General features: G+C 49.1%; 1 protein-coding gene across 3 annotated transcripts in view; it reads right to left on the bottom strand.

Moving 5' to 3' along the window:
- The window catches only part of CACNA1H (calcium voltage-gated channel subunit alpha1 H), a 199,371-nt gene that overhangs the window by 16,053 nt on the left and 168,834 nt on the right, over positions 1-14,484 (bottom strand). For all 3 annotated transcript variants that reach the window (XM_050967253.1, XM_050967254.1, XM_050967252.1), the window contains exons 28-30: positions 8,667-8,745; positions 3,323-3,444; positions 2,475-2,813 (exon numbers count right to left, since the gene is read on the bottom strand). In XM_050967253.1, the coding sequence (XP_050823210.1) occupies positions 2,475-2,813; positions 3,323-3,444; positions 8,667-8,745 (540 nt within the window). The remainder of the gene's footprint in view (positions 1-2,474; positions 2,814-3,322; positions 3,445-8,666; positions 8,746-14,484) is intronic.

Genomic DNA, 14,484 nt, shown 5'->3' with positions numbered 1-14,484 from the left:
AAGGAAGAGAAAAGGAAGGCAGAAAAGAGTCCAAATGGCAAGAAAGACTGGAGTGTCTTATTACCTCTTGCAAAGGCATATGTCCCATCATACCCAGACACTGTAAAAGCCCCTTCCACTCCAGGTGTGAGAGTCTCCTGCCCCGTTACCCTGAGAACAGTATTTCCTTGAACTCCACACCCCCTTGCTCTGTAGTGCCTTGATGAACTCTGACCGACTCCTCCAGCTCCCTCCAGGGGCTCCCCAGATAATTCTCATTGGAGGAGCAGCTCAGCCAGCCTTGAGCAGGCACTGCCCCCTGGGCCTGGCCAACTACACTGACTCGCACGGAAGGGCTGGCTCTCACCACCCTTGCCACGTTTGGACAGCCCATCACCAGGGGCATTTCTAGCAGGGAACAGCGGCTTGACTCCAAACTATACTGTGTCTGGGCTCTTCCTGGGGGCTCAAAGATGGTTGAGGAGGCTCCTTGGATCATTCCTTCCCTGTTGTACCCCCAGTGCAGCCAGAGTGGACTATAAACGTCTAATCCCATGTGCCAGTAGTCTGGCTTCCGTGATATTGGGAATGGGACCATCAGCCCCAGGGGTTTCATATCTCCTAGGCATGCATGCAGCCCAGCCCAGGGCAAAGTTACTGAATGTCAGAGAACCTAGCTAAACGGGGAGCCAAATTCCACACCAGATGGACATGGTAATCCAGTTAGGGTTTCCGTAGGACTGTAATGGGTGGGGGTTAAAGCATTAGCTTGCAACTTCTTGACCTGGATTCAGACAGGCTTCTGGCCTATTCCTGTAGGTACCCGGAGCAGGAACTCCATGACGCATCTGTTCCAACCCGAGGCACCTGAGATAGAGATCACGGTGGGAACCCACTCGACTAACACCATGCTGAATGGAGGGTTTTCCAGCTGATGGGAGGGTATTTTACCAATACACTGAACAACATGGCAAGTCTGCCTCATTGGGGCTATACTACTGGCCAGGCACAAATAACTGGATGGCCACCAGTTTATTCCTGGAAATGTTTTTGAAGCCTGAAAGTTATACATATTTTCGCACTGACAATTAGTCATGTGAAAACCCCTCTCAGGAAACATGTGATTGGTTATATCCCAGTTATCATTCTAAAAAGTTTCAGCTGTCCAATCACACACCATGAGCAGGCGACATGAGCAGTTTTGGGAACAACCCACGGGCTGCAATTTGTTCAGTGACTATTGACAGATCACGACCACGTTTACAAAAAGTGTGATCAGTCTGTGTTCAATGTGTGACCAGAACAAAGATCTCAAAGCCCAAGGAGAAATTCGACCACTTCCATTGTCCTTCATTTGCCAGGAGAAACTTTTATTAACTCTAGATTCAAAATGCTGTCTCCCCTGCTACTGTCTAACCAAGTTACTTTTTATCTGTCTTGTTAGAGTCTGAGGGATAAAATCCCCGTTGATTTTATGGTAGATTAATTTTTGATGATATGAGCAAAGCAAGTCTGTATTTTTCTCTTTTCAGTAAACTGTCTGCCGTGAGATGGGACAGATCTCACCCCCCTCCTACCTGAATTTTGATTGCCTGTTTTTCTGGAGGGTAAACAGGAGTCAAAGAGTTCAAAGTGCAGCTTGCTTGGGAGCTGAGGATGTCTCCACACTAACCAAGGAAGTCAGCATCAGCTGTTTGGTGTGGACTTTGAAAAGGCCCAGGATCAAATGCAGCCTGGCTTAAGCAGAGCACAAGTCCTGCTGAAGCCAGTGAGAGTTGCGAGAGCTTTGATCAGAACTGGATTTGCGCCCTATTGTCAAGCATGGGGGTTTTCCAACTGGAGCACAACCCCCACTGAATTTCATGTGATTCGGGCACCTCACTTCGACCGGCTCCTTGGTAAATCCTGCCAAGAGACTGATGTGCTAAGACTAAAAACAACCTCAGCTGGATTTCTGAACCTGCATGGAAGAAATTCCTGCCATCCGCTTAGCCCACGAACTGGGATCGCTCTGGGCAAGGTCTCCTATGCGACCAGCAGCCCTGCAGCTGCTGTTCATGATAAAATGACGTACAAAGAGGGGAGCGGTGCATATAAAATGCGACTTGGGCTGTTACTTCTCTGAGCCCAAACTCACCGGGGATGTTCCTCCATTGCTGATGCCTAGTAGAAATGGATGTTAAAACTCCCCCTGGAACGCTGAGTGGTAAAAGATCACATGCGGAGGTCAAGAAGCCAGACTGCCCTACATCCCAGGGAGCCTCTCAACTTGTCGGAAGACTCGGAGATGGGGATGGAAACTTCTCCCAAGCCCTAAGTTCCTGGGGGACATGGGAAAAGCTGCCTTCCCTTTGAACTGCCTCATGCACGTCCCTTTAGCTTGATATAACTGGGGTCCTGACAGACTCTGGAGCCGCTGCTGGTCAACAGACCCTGACCAGAAGCTCCCTGCCCCACTCATTAAACGACACCACAGCCCTTGAGTCAATCATTACCAGGGCTTGATGTTTCACTCGCATGGGGGACTCTGGCTTCATGGCCTCCTGGCTCCCGTAGGGGGCCCTGACGTCCGAGGTAGAGGTGCCACTTCCACCCCCGCTGTTGGCCGGGGTGCTCCCTCCTCTGGACATTTCTAGCTCTATCTCCGCGTCCATCTCCGCGTCCTCCTTGGCTTCCTTGTTGCTCTCCTCCAGGTGCTTCATCAGCACGGCCACCACCACATTGACAAGGACAAACTGGGCAATGAGGACGAAGGTGACGAAGTAGATGGGGGAGATGATGGGCAGGTAACTCAGGCAGTGCTTGTCCTCCCTGGTGCATTCCCGCAGCGTGTCCTGAGATTGAGAGGGAGAGAGAGAGAGAGGGAGGGTGAGAGGGAGGGCTTTGAAGCAGACTGAGCTTTGCTAACAAGCTTTAAACCACAGTCGGACTCCAAAGCCGGCGTGTTCAGAACTGTGCAGCTAATGGGAAGATTATTCCAGACACAGGCTGAGGAATCAGCACTCCATATGCAGGGGGGAATTTTAGCTCCTTTTATTTTGTAGTGACCTCAGAGACACACCAATATGCCCCAGACCCCCAGCTGAGCTACTGTAGTAAATGGAATAGAGATGGAGTCAGTGGGTGCAGTGCGATCAGCTGTATAAGGCCACCACCCCACCACATGAGCCAAAGGGGGAGCTCTGGTACCTTTTAGAAGAGCAGGGCCTGTACCACACAACTGATTCCTTCCATAGAAGGCAGTTATGTAAACTCACACTGGCCAGTTCCATGGGGGAAAGGGGGCAGGGAACAGCTGGAGCGTGGAGAAGCTGGCAGCAGCGTGGCCAGAGAGCGCACGTACCTTCATGATCCCATTCCAGTTGTCCCCAGTCGACACCCTGAAGAGGGTGAGAAAGGCCATGCCGAAGTTGGTGAAGGTTGCGTGCCGGCTCAGACCTTCGCAGGGATTGTCTTCGCTGCAGTCTGCATGGAACAGAAGCGAAAGCAACCCAATGAAGACAGTTCTTAACAGGGCTGGTTTACAAACAGCTTCAACTGACAGTACAGGAGCGTGGCCAAGCAGATACAGCACAAGGCCTGAGATGCAGGAAACCTGGGTTCAGTCCCAGCTCTGCCCTTGGCCTGCTGCGTCATCATGGGAAAATTGCTTCCTTGCTTTGCACATTAGTTTCCCCATCAGTACAACAGGGATAAATGATACTGACTGTGCTTTGGGATGGACTCATTAAGAGCTAGGTATTATTATTTAGTGCTTTGCAATGCTCTTGGGAGGGTAACACCAGGGCACCTGATGGAGCCAACTTCATTGTCAAGGTGGAGGGGAGGGAGACAGATTTGGGAGCATGGGTTAACAGTGCTGCAGGGTGAGGGAGTTACAAGAGGAAGATGAACCATATGGGTTTGATCTGTAGGGGCAGCTCCATTGCCAGACCCCGACCTTCACTAAGCTTCGTGGGACTTTACCCTACGTGGAGTTTTTCTTTCTTTCATTCAATTCCATGATTTCATCTCGTACAGGACGTTGTTACGCTTTGTATCACCAGGATCCCACTGTGCTAGGTGCTGTACAAACACAAAGATGGCATCTGCGTCAAGGCATTACAATCTGCAGCCTTGGAACGGAGCCTAGCTTTGTGGGTGCTCCTGGAGCTCAGAAGGGCACGTTCATGTGCCCCCGGATGTGGTCCGTAGCTCATACTTGCAGCACAAGCCGATCTTCGGGGACAGTTGTACCTTCCTCTTTTCTCAGGGGCAACAAGCTCTTTTGCAGCAGATTTTCCCCTCACCCTAATCTCCCCCAAGCAATCGTCCTGGTTTGGAGAGCCAACATTTCTGTCACACTCTAGTCAGTGTGGCCTAGAGGACAGAGTGCTGGACTGAGGCTCGGGACACCTAGGGTTCAGCTCATGGCTCTGCTGCTGGGTGACTTAGGGCAAGTTCCTTCACCCCAGTCTCTCCATCTGCACAAAGGGGGATAATGATACTGCCCCTTGTGTAAGGCGCGATGAGCTGCACTGGTGCAACGTGCTATGGAAGAGCCAAGTCTATGACTAGGAGTAGTCCAGTTTGCTGGGCACATGTGTAAAATCTCCTGCAGATTATGTAACTTGCCTTAGGTGCAAACCTGTTTGCATTTTCGCTCCCCCCCGCCCCCACTTAACAGGCAGTGTTAACTATATCTGAAAATGAAGCGGAAGGAAGTAAGACTGTGTAAGCTAAGTCTCCACAAATGGCCATGGACACTACTTTCCCTCTTTGCTGCTCTGTACCGCCTGCTTCTCTATTACTCTCTTCATTGTGTTCATTATCTTGTTTTATTTTTTTTAAACAGAGCACATTTCCCATAAGGGATATTTTACTGGAATAAAGTGAGCAATTTTTATATTTTTTCCCTGAGATTTAATATCTGAATGAATGTAAATTGCACACACCAAACATCCCCTTGTACATAAAACACAGGCTCATTAAGTTTTCATTAGGACAGGCAGCAATCCTTCTTGCAAGAGCCTTTCATTATTAGTCATTTATTTCTGAAGTGCATTAAAAAAAAAAAAGAAAAGAAAAGCCCGGCCACCAACCTCACTGAGGAGGGAGCTGGGCTTTTTTGTGGCAGACATGGACCAGCCGTGCTTGAGAAAAGGAAAATTCAACTGTTCCCAATAAAAGTCAGGAAGTGGAAGTGGTCTGCTGGCTGGCTGGGTGCTCGTCGCAGCTGGGATCAAGTCTCAATCTCAAACCACACACAGCAATTGTTTATTGCACTGGGCTGGCATGGAGTGTACACAGAAACACAGCATAGATTTAGAACTGCAGAGAGGCTGCATAATCTTTAAGGTACTCAGGTATCTTCTGTCTAAGGATAGGTGAATAAATACTGCTGCTACCAGAGATACCTGGCACAGGAATCACCACATTTTCAATTATGCTCTCTGGGCACCAAAAATGACTAGGGGGCTAGAGCACATGACTTACGAGGAGAGGCTGAGGGAACTGGGATTGTTTAGTCTGCAGAAGAGAAGAATGAGGGGGGATTTGATAGCTGCTTTCAACTACCTGAAAGGGGGTTCCAAAGAGGATGGATCTAGACTGTTCTCAGTGGTAGCAGATGTCAGAACAAGGAGTAATGGTCTCAAGTTGCGGTGGGGGAGGTCTAGGTTGGATATCAGGAAAAACTTTTTCACAAGGAGGGTGGTGGAGCACTGGAATGGGTTCCCTAGGGAGGTGGTGGAATCTCCTTCCTTAGAGGTTTTTAAGGCCCCGCTTGACAAAGCCCTGGCTGGGATGATTTAGTTGGGGTTGGTCCTGCTTTGAGCAGGGGGTTGGACTAGATGATCTCGTGAGGTCCCTTCCAACCCTAATATTCTATGATTCTATGAGAGTTGCTGCACAGGCATAGATGTTATACTGTAGATATACAACTGCAATGGCAGGTAAGGGAGAACAGAATTGTAACGCACTGATCTGCGACCTAGGAAATCTAGGTTCTATTAGTGACTCTGCCACATGCTGACTGTGTGACAAGTCACTTATCTGCTCTGAGCATCAGTTTTTCCAGCTGTAAAATGGGAATATAAAAATATTCCTTTTGTCTGTCTTGTCTATTTAAATTGGAAACCCTACCAGGCAGTGACTCTCTTCACTTTGTATGTGTCCGGCATCTAGCATAAGGGGGCCCGGGTCTCAGGTGGATCCCTAGCTGCTACCATTATACCATTTTTAAAAAACAATAACCGTCATTTAGACATATCAGTTGAGAGCAATGATGTGAATGATCACATAACTACCCAAGAGGCATTGTCTAATGGCTAAAACCATGGGACTTGGAGTCAGAAAACTTAGGGATCCTTTCACAACTGTGCCAGTGACTCGTCGGGTGACCTTGGGAAAGTCACTTCCCTTCTCTGTGCCTCAGTTTCCCCATCTGTAAAATGGAGCTACTAACACTTCCCGATCTCCCAGTCAGGATTTAGGGGAAATACATATATATAAAGTGCATTGAAATCCATACACTGAAAAGCATCACAGCAATGCAAAAATATATTGCTTTTGGATTAATAGCATCATTAACTGCATAGCTTTCTGAAGCTCCTGCTGTTTCATATAAATACCACAGTCAGGCCCTAAGCATGGTTGTAACCCTATAAAGTCCATCTGAAAATGATCAGCCCCTCTTCTCCATCCCTATGGGCTGTGGGAGCAGCTGCTCTGGAAGTTTCTGAAGCTTTATTAGAGTTATAACATGCAAAAGTGAGTCCTAAATCAAAGCTTTAAAGGCTTGCCAAGCAATGTGTGTGTGCCTCCCAATCAGTGACTGTGATACTGAGGGTACACTCGGGACGTGACTCTTACATTTTGCCCCCTGGGCCTGTCACACTTGAAAGGGGACAGTGTTGTGGAGCTGGCTATGAGAGAGTCTCTCTGTTGCATTCCTGGACTTGCTTAATGGAAGGCTGTTGATGCCCCTAGATGGGTTGTAACCTGTGAGGACTCAACATAGGGCCTAAAAGCCTGCACGTTTCTAAAAGCATGGTGTTTACCTCCTGAGCTAAAAGATGCAGCGCTGTTAGCATGAAGCAATCACCTGACTCATAGGGTATGTTGGCATTGCAACTGGGAGCATGTATCCCAACCCAGGCAGACAGACATTTGCTAGCTCTGTTCATGCTAGCATGCTAAATAGCAGGGGTATCATAGAATCATAGAATATCAGGGTTGGAAGAGACCTCAGGAGGTCATCTAGTCCAACCCCCTGCTCAAAGCAGGACGAACCCCAACTAAATCATCCCAGCCAGGATTTTGTCAAACCAGGCCTTAAAAACCTCTAAGGAAGGAGATTCCACCACCTCCCTAGGGAACCCATTCCAGTGCTTCACCACCCTCCTAGTGAAATAGTTTTTCCTAATGTTCAACCTAAACATCCCCCACTGCTTCTTGTTCTGTCAGCAACTCATGGGTAGCAGCCTGACTTACCTGCCTGAATATAAACCCTGGACCCTTGGGTATATACTTAGGTGGCTCGCCTACGCTGTCACCATGGCTACTTTGCTATTTTTAGCAAGCTAGCGCGCAGGTGTGTCTGTCTACCCGACCTGGGAAATATGTTTCCAGCTGCAGTGTTCACGGACCCACAGACCTCTATGTGGTCCATCCAGTAGATGGAGACAGAAAAAGTGAAAGTGCATTACACAGAGCGGAGGCTATGTCTACATTGCAGTCAGTGGGGTGACTGGAGCATGTGTGGACATGCCCGAGCTAGCTCAGCTCTAGCTAGCTTCACTAACAATAGCAGCAAAGCCACAACGAGCTTCTCGAGGGCCCGGGTGGTGTCGCATAACCCATGCTGCCACAGCTTCACTATTGTTAGTTAGAGCTAGTTCAATCAAAACTAGGCGCTGCAGTCACACCCCTGATCGCTGTGTAGATGTCTCCTGGCCTTGGTCAACAAGAGTTGGTGAGGAAATCACCGACCAGGAGAGCGAATGGGGGTATTCTCTCTTCCCAGCACCAAGAAAGCTGGGAGCAAAGCAGGACTATGCTGCCTTTCCTGTCTAACGCCTCCTGCTCTTCTTCTGGACGACAGTACATAAGTGACTATTTAGCCATTTCTTCTGCAGTGTCAGAGACCTCCCCTGAGCAGGGTAAATAAACGATGTCGGTGGTGTAAGTCGCTAAAACAGCTGATGCTTTGTGATGATGGAGAAAGGGGGAAATGGCTCTTAGAGAACGATCTATCAACAAGACAGAATTCTAAAACCTATCGGAAAAGAAATAATTAAGGGCAGCGGAAGATCTGAAGAGCAGGAGGTTCACTGTGGTGCTACTCCAACATAAACCTGGTTCTAAGCCAACTCTGCAGACTCATCTGTTGGGCTCTAAGCAGCGCACTTCCGCCTTAGTGAATATATCCTGCAAGGTTATTATATTTAGGCAGTAAACAGTTCCTCTGCAGCTGGAAGCAGGGTCAGAACACTCTGCGTGTGCGTATGTGTGGTGCGGAAAGGGTCTGTGTTACATCCTCATGTGTCAGCTGTGACCCCAAGATCAAGAGAAAGCTTTAATCTTCAGAGCTATAAAGAATCAGAGAGAGAGAGAGAGAGAGAGAGAGAGAGAGAAAACAAAGGAAACGGAGAGAGACAAATAAATATCGACTGGATGAAATAAACAGCGTCAAGCACATTACTCACCTAGCTTTCCAAACAGCTCCACTCCCAGGGCAGCATAGATAAAAAACAGGAGCATAAAAAGTAGGCCAAGGTTCCCTACCTACATAAGAAGAAAACAGAACAAGGGTCAGGCAAGTTGAGGTCACAACCATAATTGCTCCATTACATTTTAAATACAAGCAAACAAAAAAAAAAAAAAAAAAAAAAAGGGAAACAAATGGCCAGTGGCTTATCGTTGGCCCGCCCTGAGTCTTTCATCTCTAGAGAAGCCTTCCAGGTACCCTCTCTCTTTCAGGTGGTTTTGTCCACTTCAGCCACCCACACCCACAGGTGTTTTGTGTCTTAGCTACTGTCGGTGTCTGCGTAAGACCCTCCTACCTCCATCTGCTCACTGTGCTGCTCTAGTGCCCAATTCCCCCAAGCCCAGAATGGGACTTAAGAATGCACTTTTGGTTCAGCATGTGCTGAAGTGCTGGGCTGAATCGGGGCCTGAGTTTGGATTTTAAGCCCTTTCGTGGTTTAATAAAGTTTATGTTACAGTGATTAAGGGCAAGAGTTCCAAAAATAAGACACTGAAGTGAGGCACCTCAATTCCTATGCAGGCACCTGCCTTATTTCAAAAGCTCCCTCTGACCCCAGGAGAGGCTCAACAGTGACCGTTAATGTTTCCTGGCTGTGTCCTGTTATTTCAATCAATGAGTTAAATCGCCAGCCAATGGGTAAAACCCTCTGGGTTAAATCTCATTTGCAGCGTTTCTTCTAATGGAAAACAAAAAACCAGGACCCCAGCCTAAGCAAGCAGTCTATGACTCCAGCTTTGGATTTCATTGCCAGCTGACAATTGGCAGAATGCCTATCTCTTCCTCGAGAAGGAACACAGGCCCTGAATCGGTGTCCAAACTTATCCCTGTCCTGGGCATAGGTTTAACTGGTAACTCAGACTCAAAAGGATTCCTACCTGAGCTTGGTTGTTCCTGGGGCTTCCCCACAAGATCTTCCATCGCAAGTTCCTTCTGGGCTTGCTGGAGCTCACTGAACCCCCCTGTACGTGTGACTTAGTAGGAACTATCCTGCATCCTAATACACATGAAGCCTTAGAAATTGCTCTGTATTTCCTGTATCGGTTTGATACATAGGATTTTAGATATTGGTTATAAGGGGCAGGTTCTTAATCATTTTTCACGGCTCTGCTGCTGTTATTAATTATGGTGCTTAAAAGTGTGCCTAGGTACCACAAAACAGGCAAAAGAGGCAGCCCCTGGCTTACCCAGCTCACAGTCTAAGCAGAGACATGATGTGATGATAGAAAACAAAGCAGAGATAGGGAAGGGGAATAAGGAAGAGGGTTACAAATCCAAGATAGGTGACTCGTAGTTCCCATCTTGGTATCCTACCCCTCCATATGCATATCGGCCTGTAGCTTCAGTGATGTGTCAACTGAAAGATGAATAACAGTGTTCCTCATAAACACCAGAACTGCAGCTCAGAAAATCTCCCAGTCTAATGACAGCGCAACTAGCCAAGTCATGTTTTGTGGTCACCAGTTTATGAGCTTTGAAGATGACGTGTGTGGATATTATCTTTAACAGTGAGCCCTGGCTTCACTACCCCGATGACACCCGGCTCGCAAAAGAGGAGAGCCAAGAAATGGCTCGACTCCAGCTGAGACTTGCCAGTAAAAACTGCCTGATGTGGCCGCACAGCCTTCCCGATGTGCAGAGATGTGTCTGGCTGATGGCTGCACATGGCGAGCAATGAACTCAGCAGCTTTCCCCCTTACTTCTGAGCTTGTGTGTGTGTTACGTCACGGCACTGTGTTAAACAGGAGTGTGCCTCAAGCAATTGGAAAGAGGGGGTTTCGGCAACCCATTGCCCCTGCAGATGCCGAAGTCTGAGGAAGAAATCAGAGGCCCATTCCAGCAGAGGAGGTGGGGGAGGAAGAGAGAGAGGAAGTTGGCCAAAGAAAGCTGCAGAACAGCACAGGAGGGGGACTGTGTACATGGCCTTGGGTGAGTAATTTCACCTCTGTAACTAATCATACGCGTTTACAGTCCCTTTGCAGGGAGGTAACTGAGGTCAGCCCAGCACTCGGGAGAGCCAGAGAGGACAGGCTCTCGAGAAAGGCTAAGTATGAATCGCTGTTGTTGTTGTTGTGATGAACAAGGCAGGTGAGATCGCGTCCAGAAACTCTTCCACAGCAGGCAGGGCCTGGGATGCCTTTTCTGGGCTCTCCAGGAGCAACAGACACTCGTGATCCAGCTAATCCTCTAACAACAGCCAGCAACCACTGGCCTGGCAGCCAGTGACCTGAGGCAGGTTTACTGAAGGCAGTTCTGCCCTGGCAGTTCAGCACAGGCTCTGTTTATCCTCCAGCCTCCCCATGACCTGTGCTGGGCCTGTCTGAACCGGATGTAAAAAGCAACAAATAACCCACCCGTCTGCCCCCGCTGGTGGCCAGTGCGTCATCAGTCATTCGCTGCGGCTCCAACTTCAGTGGGCAGAGGCCACACGCTGCCAGGGAGCAGTCAGGGTGGGGAGGAGCCCAGGGAAGGGAAACCCCAGGGTTCCCTATGAAACAAACGGGGGATGAAGCCACAGAGCCCGCAGATCAGGGGCAGGACAGGGCCACCTGTTCTCCCCCCTGGATTGGCTCTCCCCAGCAGCCTGGTCCCACCTCCCTAGCTAGGGAATATGTCGGAGAGGGACTTCGCTGGGCACAGAGAGGCTCCCAGACAGGGTAATTCAGCCTAAACTTGTTTGGCCTTTTCAGAGGATTGCCCATGGGGCTATGAGGGACAGTCCGCACAGCGCACACATCCCGCTGGCTGGTCCCTTCCCCAGCGTGGGGCTGGGGAACAGGGAGTGGGATGCTGCTGTGCCACACAGTCAAGGGAGACCCAAGCACAGATGGCTCTGGCAGGTCACTTGACACCCCATTTGCCTCCCTTTTGTATCTCCAACCACGGGGAGCCTTGAACTAACATGCTATGGGTCAGCAGTGAGGTGGAAGGCCAGCAGCTTTACTGAGCACATCCAGGACACCTGGAGGACTCCACAGAACTGAGTACGTCACCCAAAGGCCTGGGCTTAGCATGCACTGGGATGGATGGCTTGGGGCCTCTCTCTGCTTTGGCTGCTCAGGACATCACCATCCTTAGTACTGCACTGAGGGGAGTCTTTTGGTTCCAGCTGTTCTAGGTAATTGACTCTAGTTGCTGTAGTAGCTAAACACCAGTGGGCTGGGGATTAGGGTTCTGTTCCCGACGGTGCCACAGACCTTTTGATGACCTAAAGCGCTGTGTGCCTCAGTTTCCCCACCCACAGAACCAGGATACAGCTCAGCTGTGCCCTGAAAGCGCAGCCCTGCACTGGGAGCCATGGGGAGGAGCTATGCTGAGGTGGCAGCATTGGTTCCTCTGAGCTGGGCCCACCCTGTTGGTGAAAGGATGTCAAGGCCGAGACTCATGCCCGTATTCTGCTCCCTCCGAGGCCACTGACTTGTGTGAACCTGGAGCAAGTGGGTCTTATAACCTCTCTCTGGGCCTGATCCAAAGCCCCGTGACGTCAAAGGGTTGTCTCATGTTGTCTTCAATGGGCTTTGGATTAGTGTGTCAGTTCTCCCTCTGTATCTAACAGAGGTGAATGGTACGTACCTTCCTGGGGGAAGCACTTTGGAAGACTCAGATGGAAAGTGCTCCAGAAGTGCTAATACGATGGTTATTAGAGCAGGATGCTAGCTCCCGGCCCACAGCACTACCGAATCCGCTGTCAGGACGTAGAGTCAAAACCAAGCCCTACAGAGTGTTGTGACTGACCACCTTCTCTCCACCCTCTGCCGGTCGGCTCCATGAGAAGCGTTAATGAAAGGCAGGGCCTCCTCTCTCCTGCTTCTGAAACCTGCTCCAGCTCCTCCAGGACCTCTTGCTGCTCTGACTCAATTATTTCCACACTGCCAGCCCACTCCTTGGCATTTCAGCTGTCCTTGCAGAGAACACACAGGGGCACCCCGGGATGCCTGTGAAGAGCAATGTCTCACAAAGCTAAGCCTCTGCCAATCCTTTCCCAGGACAATGGGTCCTGATCTTTTCCTGCCAGCTCCCGCCATGCAAAGCAATAACTCTGGAATTAGGGAAATGCCGGCTAATTTACGCACTAGACAAAGGACGAAATGGACACATTTGCCAACCTGGAAAGGGGACATCATCTGTGTGAGAGCCAGTCCTGGGCGAAGGTGCCAGATCGACAGCCTGGGAGGCTGCAGTGCTCTGCGTATCTACATGACTACTTCAGGGCAGTCAACTGCATTGTATTGCTCCCAAAGCCTTCCCCATGCATTGCTCCGCCAACGTCTCTCGGCCCGGTTCTAGACTCGCTTACATTTTTGCTTGCCTTCCCTGTCACCTTGCCCCCCGCCCCTGACTTTTCCTCCTTTCTTTTTCTTCTCACTTTTCTTTCCTTCCAGTTGGGAGCTAACCACTGATCTTATCTAGTGCCAATAATGGGTGGCCAATAATGGCCTGAGCCCCTTTGTTCCCCTATTATGGGACAGGGTTCAAAAAGAGGGACCGGTCATTTTTCACTGCAGCCTGTATCGTTTGAAATCATTCAGACAAGACTCTCCTCTCCTCTCTTTTTTGTGTGGCTAAATAAAGTTAAGGGCCAAGTGTGGACCTGACTTAGGAACAACTCCATTGACATCAATGGGGCTCCACATCAGCACTGAGTATTTAATCTCTCCCAGCTGTTGTCAGCTGCAGGTCTCACCCTCAAGCCATTTTTGTTCCCCTTCTCTGGGCCTTTACGATCGATCGCCATATATTTCCAGGGTATGGTAACACTCGACTATTGTTTAGCTCATATAATCCCCTTTAGATAACAGCACTAACGCCTCTAAAAGCTGCACTCGAAATCACCATGGGAGCTGCTGCCCCTAGAAGAGTTAAACTCTCAGACAGCAGCAAACTGTAGCCCCTGTCCTTCAGCAGAAAAAGCATGGAACAGGGAGTTCTTCACATTTTTCTTGGCACAGAATCTCTGTTGTACAGAGTTCCAAGCTTTGAAGAGAAGAAGGGGGTATGTTGTCCAATCCTGGGTTTAATTAATGTGCATTCCACAGAAGAAATAAAAAAAGAACCCAGATCTTTTAGACAGATTGGATCAGATTTTGCTCTCAGCCACAGCAGTGAAAATCTAGAGTCGCTCCAACGGAATCAGAGCGGCGTGACTGAGCAGAATCTAACCCACCGAGGGGATACAAAGGAAAATCAAACAGTTCAACTTGCAACAAATGATTCTTTTAGCTGCGCTATTGTGCCTCATGTTTCTGCAAATGTCTCACTTTCACGGTAGATTCTTTAATGGTATTTAGTAAATTGTGGTTATGGCCCAAAAAGTGAGTATGTAAAAATCACATCCATTGCGCCCTATGTATTTGTCAGCTGTTTCTGTTTGTGTTTTTGACAGCAAAGGCCCCATATTGTGCTACCGATAGCATTGCTAGGGCTGAATTTCGTTTTGTCTCCTCCATCAGGAGCAACGCTGGCAACTGCTTGCAAACGCTTTCTGACTGGCGATTTATAGGAGAACAGTTCTACAGACTGACCTGGGTAAGCTGGGCTCACTCAAACAACATGGGTTTTAACACAGCCAAATGCAAGGTCATACATCTGGGAACAAAGAATGTAGGTCACACTTGTAAGATGGGTTACTGTAGGCTGGAAAGCAGTGACTCTTAAAAGGAGTTGGGGTGAATGTGAGTTCCCTGTGTGATGCTGTAGCTAAGGGGCAAAAGCAATCTTTGCATATATACTCGGGGGAATTTCAAACCAGGACTAGGGCA

The sequence above is a fragment of the Gopherus flavomarginatus genome, chromosome 9, assembly GCF_025201925.1.
Source record: "Gopherus flavomarginatus isolate rGopFla2 chromosome 9, rGopFla2.mat.asm, whole genome shotgun sequence".
NCBI lineage: Eukaryota > Metazoa > Chordata > Testudines > Testudinidae > Gopherus > Gopherus flavomarginatus.
The sequence above is the reverse complement of the archived record's forward strand: the minus strand, read 5'-3'. Positions and strand labels throughout refer to the sequence as shown.